The sequence below is a fragment of the Rhagoletis zephyria genome, unplaced genomic scaffold, assembly GCF_001687245.7.
Source record: "Rhagoletis zephyria isolate East Lansing unplaced genomic scaffold, Rhagoletis_zephyria_1.1 Rzeph_scaffold_20518, whole genome shotgun sequence".
Lineage (NCBI taxonomy): Eukaryota > Metazoa > Arthropoda > Insecta > Diptera > Tephritidae > Rhagoletis > Rhagoletis zephyria.
The window spans coordinates 427-4,208 of NW_016177576.1; the positions used below are offsets into that span (position 1 = coordinate 427).

At 31.8% G+C, this 3,782-nt stretch overlaps 1 protein-coding gene across 1 annotated transcript in view; it reads left to right on the plus strand.

Moving 5' to 3' along the window:
- Nucleotides 1-482: 482 nt before the first annotated feature.
- Nucleotides 483-3,782, plus strand: part of LOC108380837 (sodium-dependent nutrient amino acid transporter 1-like) — a gene marked incomplete at its 3' end in the record, with an annotated part of 5,207 nt that continues 1,907 nt past the window's right edge. The window contains exon 1 of the mRNA XM_017637237.1: nucleotides 483-739. Within this exon, the coding sequence (XP_017492726.1) occupies nucleotides 569-739 (171 nt within the window). The remainder of the gene's footprint in view (nucleotides 740-3,782) is intronic.

The window sequence follows — 3,782 nt, forward strand, 5'->3', positions numbered from 1 at the left end:
GAAGGTAGATGGTTAGCTCCCTGATAAACAAAACATTTTCAGGTAAAAGTGTCACCATTTTTGAAATATTGACCTTATTTGAATTAAAAAAATCGGGCCTTTTCATGCTTTTCTTTAACTGCGTGTACAATCAAAGGTTATTTTTTCTGTAAAATACTTCCAAAGTACAGGGGTACATTATTACCTGCTGCTGACACTATTTTATGATACCTAAAAAAAATAAACAAAAAAGACGGTAACACTTTTAGCTGAGAAATGTTTGCTTATCAGGGAGCGCTCAAGAAATTTAACATTTTTGGAATATCTCTGCTTACATATGCTTATGGTCGAAATCTTAATGCGGGTTAATTGATTATCTACATATATGTATTATAGCTCAGCGTTGGTCGCGGGCTCTAAAATATTATTGTCTTGCTATACACTAGAGTAATTTGTAAATTTAAACATTTAATCGCATCGCTGGTTATCTAATTTCAGAGTTATTTCCTGACCTTGAACCTAGTATAAATGCAGCGTTACCAAGTATCGCTATTTAAAAGAACCAACCGGCTAAAACCAAGCTACCAAAATGGCCAACGATAATGGTTTCGTTAATCTTGCATACGCGTCAACTTCAACAAATACCTCAACAGCCTCCATACCGGGCGAGTATAGAGCGAAACTCGAACTACAAAATAATGAATACAATGGCAAAATTGCAGTATCCACATCCAGTGGCAACACAGTGACCGCGAAACAGGTATTACATACGTACTTACTACACATATTGTAAATGCATTTGAGTTAATTGACTTCGTTTTAAAATTTGTATTAAAATTGACCATCACACTTGACGCTACCATGTGAAAACAGCTAAGAGGAATTCTCAACCAGTGTTGCCAGGTCTTCGGAATGAGAAAACGTCCCTCTTGGTCTAAAAAAACGTAATTTTCTACCCAAACACGTATTTTTCAAAAGCATGCACAAACTTTTATTGTATACAAAGGTACATAAGTATGTACATATGTAAGGTATATTAAAATGTCATTTCTACAGAGCACATCTACAATTTATTGTAAACTGGTTTGAGATCGTTAATATAAAGATTATTTTATACATACACTTGTGATCAGCTGGTTCAGTCATCAACATTTTGATCGATTATAGCTCTTTTTATTTTGTTTAATTAATGTTTATTGTTTTTCCATAAAACCCTAGCTCATTATATAACAAACTAAATATAAATCCCCATTTCAAACTTTGTGCAAAAATTATAAAAAAATCTGCAAAGTATCAGCTAGATTTTCAACTTTTTATTAAGATTTTTAAGAATTTTTTTGAGTATTCAGCTTGATATCCTATTAAATTCCAGGATAATAATGTGCAGGTTATAAGTTGCTAAAGAATCGCGTTGATTTTTAATAATTTTTTTTTTCTTGTAGACATTTGGTTATGTGGTCGGTTGTCGAAAATGCTAATGAGGTTCTGCTAAGAAGGAACATAGCAATATTTCAGCCTTTTCTGCGTTCATTACATTTTCAATGAAGTCTTAAAAAGTCCCCTACTTTTTTCTGACTTTTTATGCTGCTACAGTTTTTTTGGTGCTTTTGCGAGCGGGCGTGTTGCAATAGATCAGCTCTTCCTGATTTGGCTTTTAATGTGTAATTGCAAACATTACAATTAGTCTCTTAACCTCAAGTGTTCACAATACCAGCCAAGAATCCAAAAAAATGCTCGTACGCTTGATTTGCATCATATTTAAGTCATCTGTGTCCAAAAAATAAAAAATTAAAAAAATAATTCAAAATAAGTTCTACACTGAGAAAAAAAAACGCGTTGTAAGAATAAAAAATTTTTATTTGATTACCGTTTAAAAATGTTCGTTTTTAAATCAAGTGAAAATTCTTAACAAAACGGATTTTTTCATTATACATACACTACGTATAATGGAAATATTCAAATCAAATAGGCCCGTATTGAAATGAAGCATTTTCACTGCACGGATTCTTTTTCATATGTAATTAAGAAAGCATATGTATACAAAGCATCAGACGGAACATAAAATTAAATTTTTTTCTTCTTAATTTTAATTTCGTATAACGAAAAAGCTTCTGTGCACTTCGCAACGATATACTTTATAACGAACATTCTCAAATTTAAAACGAGTTGGGTTGGTGCTCGTTCATATGCGTATTTTTTTAAATTTAGCACGTTTTTTTTTAATTCTAAAATTATTTTCCCTCAGTGTACCTAAAAGATTTAGTAACAGAGAAAAATTATTGAGAAGTTAAAAAACGTAATTTTTTACACAAAAAACGTCCGAACGTCAACAGGATACAAAAAACGTCCAAATGACGTTTCTAACAGCTTAACGGAATCGCACACGATATAGTCATAACTAGTGCATTAGTACTACATAAATCATTTAAGTCATATATGTCTATTGGTCGGTGCACATGATAGCTTGAGTAACAATTGAAATATCTAAACGATCCTCGGAACACGTGTTACCCTCGGCCAAAGTTAAGGTGGCATACAGTGATTGACCATTTTGCATATCTGAAAACTACGTAGTGGGGTACCTCTTAAATCCACATAAAACTCTACCTAAGCGCAAACCTGACAATGCTAAAAAAAAAGGAACATTCCAGCGCTTTCGTCTTGGTCTGCAGGCTGTATCGGTAAATTTAAAAGTAGAATACGTGGTATGGTTAAGAGCATATCCAAATCAAATACGAAAGCACACACTAAGAAAAAATATCGATAACAAAAGCAATAATAATATCGATACCAAAATCGATAAAAACATCGATAAAAAATCAATGAAAATATCGATATCAGAATCGATAATAATATCGATAACAAAATCGATAAAAATATCGATAAAAAATCGATAACTTAGTAATTTACAAAGTCGATAACAAAATCGATAACAAATCAACATAAATATTAACATCAAAAGCGAAAACAACATCGATAGCAAAATCGATAAAAGTATCGATAATAAAACCGATAAAAATATCGATAACAAAAGCGATAACAATTCGATTAAAAATATCGGTAACAGAACCGATAAAAATATTAATGACAAAATCGATAAAAATAACGACAACAAAATCGATAGCAAAATCGATAACAAAATCGATAAAATATCGATATCAAGATCGATAACGAAACTGATAAAAATATCGATAACAACATCGATAAAAACAATGATAACAAAATCGATAACGAAATCGATAAAAATATCGATAATAAAATCAATAACAACGTCGAAAACAAAATCGATTACTAAATCGATAAAAAAATCAATCAAAATATCGATAACAAAGTCGATANATATAGACAAATGTATACATAAATGATCAGAATGAAAAGAGAAATCGATTAAGCGGTGACTGTCTGTCGGTCCGTCCGTCCGTCTGTGCACACGATAACTTGAGTAAAAATTGAGATATCTAAACGGAACTTGGTACGTGCACTTCTTTCTGGCGTAGGATAGACGGTATTGAAAATGAGCGAAATCGGATTGTAACCACGCCCACTTCCCATATAACGGTAATTTCCAGAAATACGAAAACTGCGATATTTTAGTAACTACTGAAGATAATTCACTCAAAATTGATATTTACAATAATTTTTAGACGAAAAATAAGAATATTATAAATTTTTGGAAAATGCCACGCCCACTTATGGTTACATGTGTATATCTTGGTTACTGCTGCACCAATTTCTTCCAAACTTGGCACAGTTGTTGGCATACTCACAGCATAAAAAATCGCCGAAACTTTTTAAAATCGGAC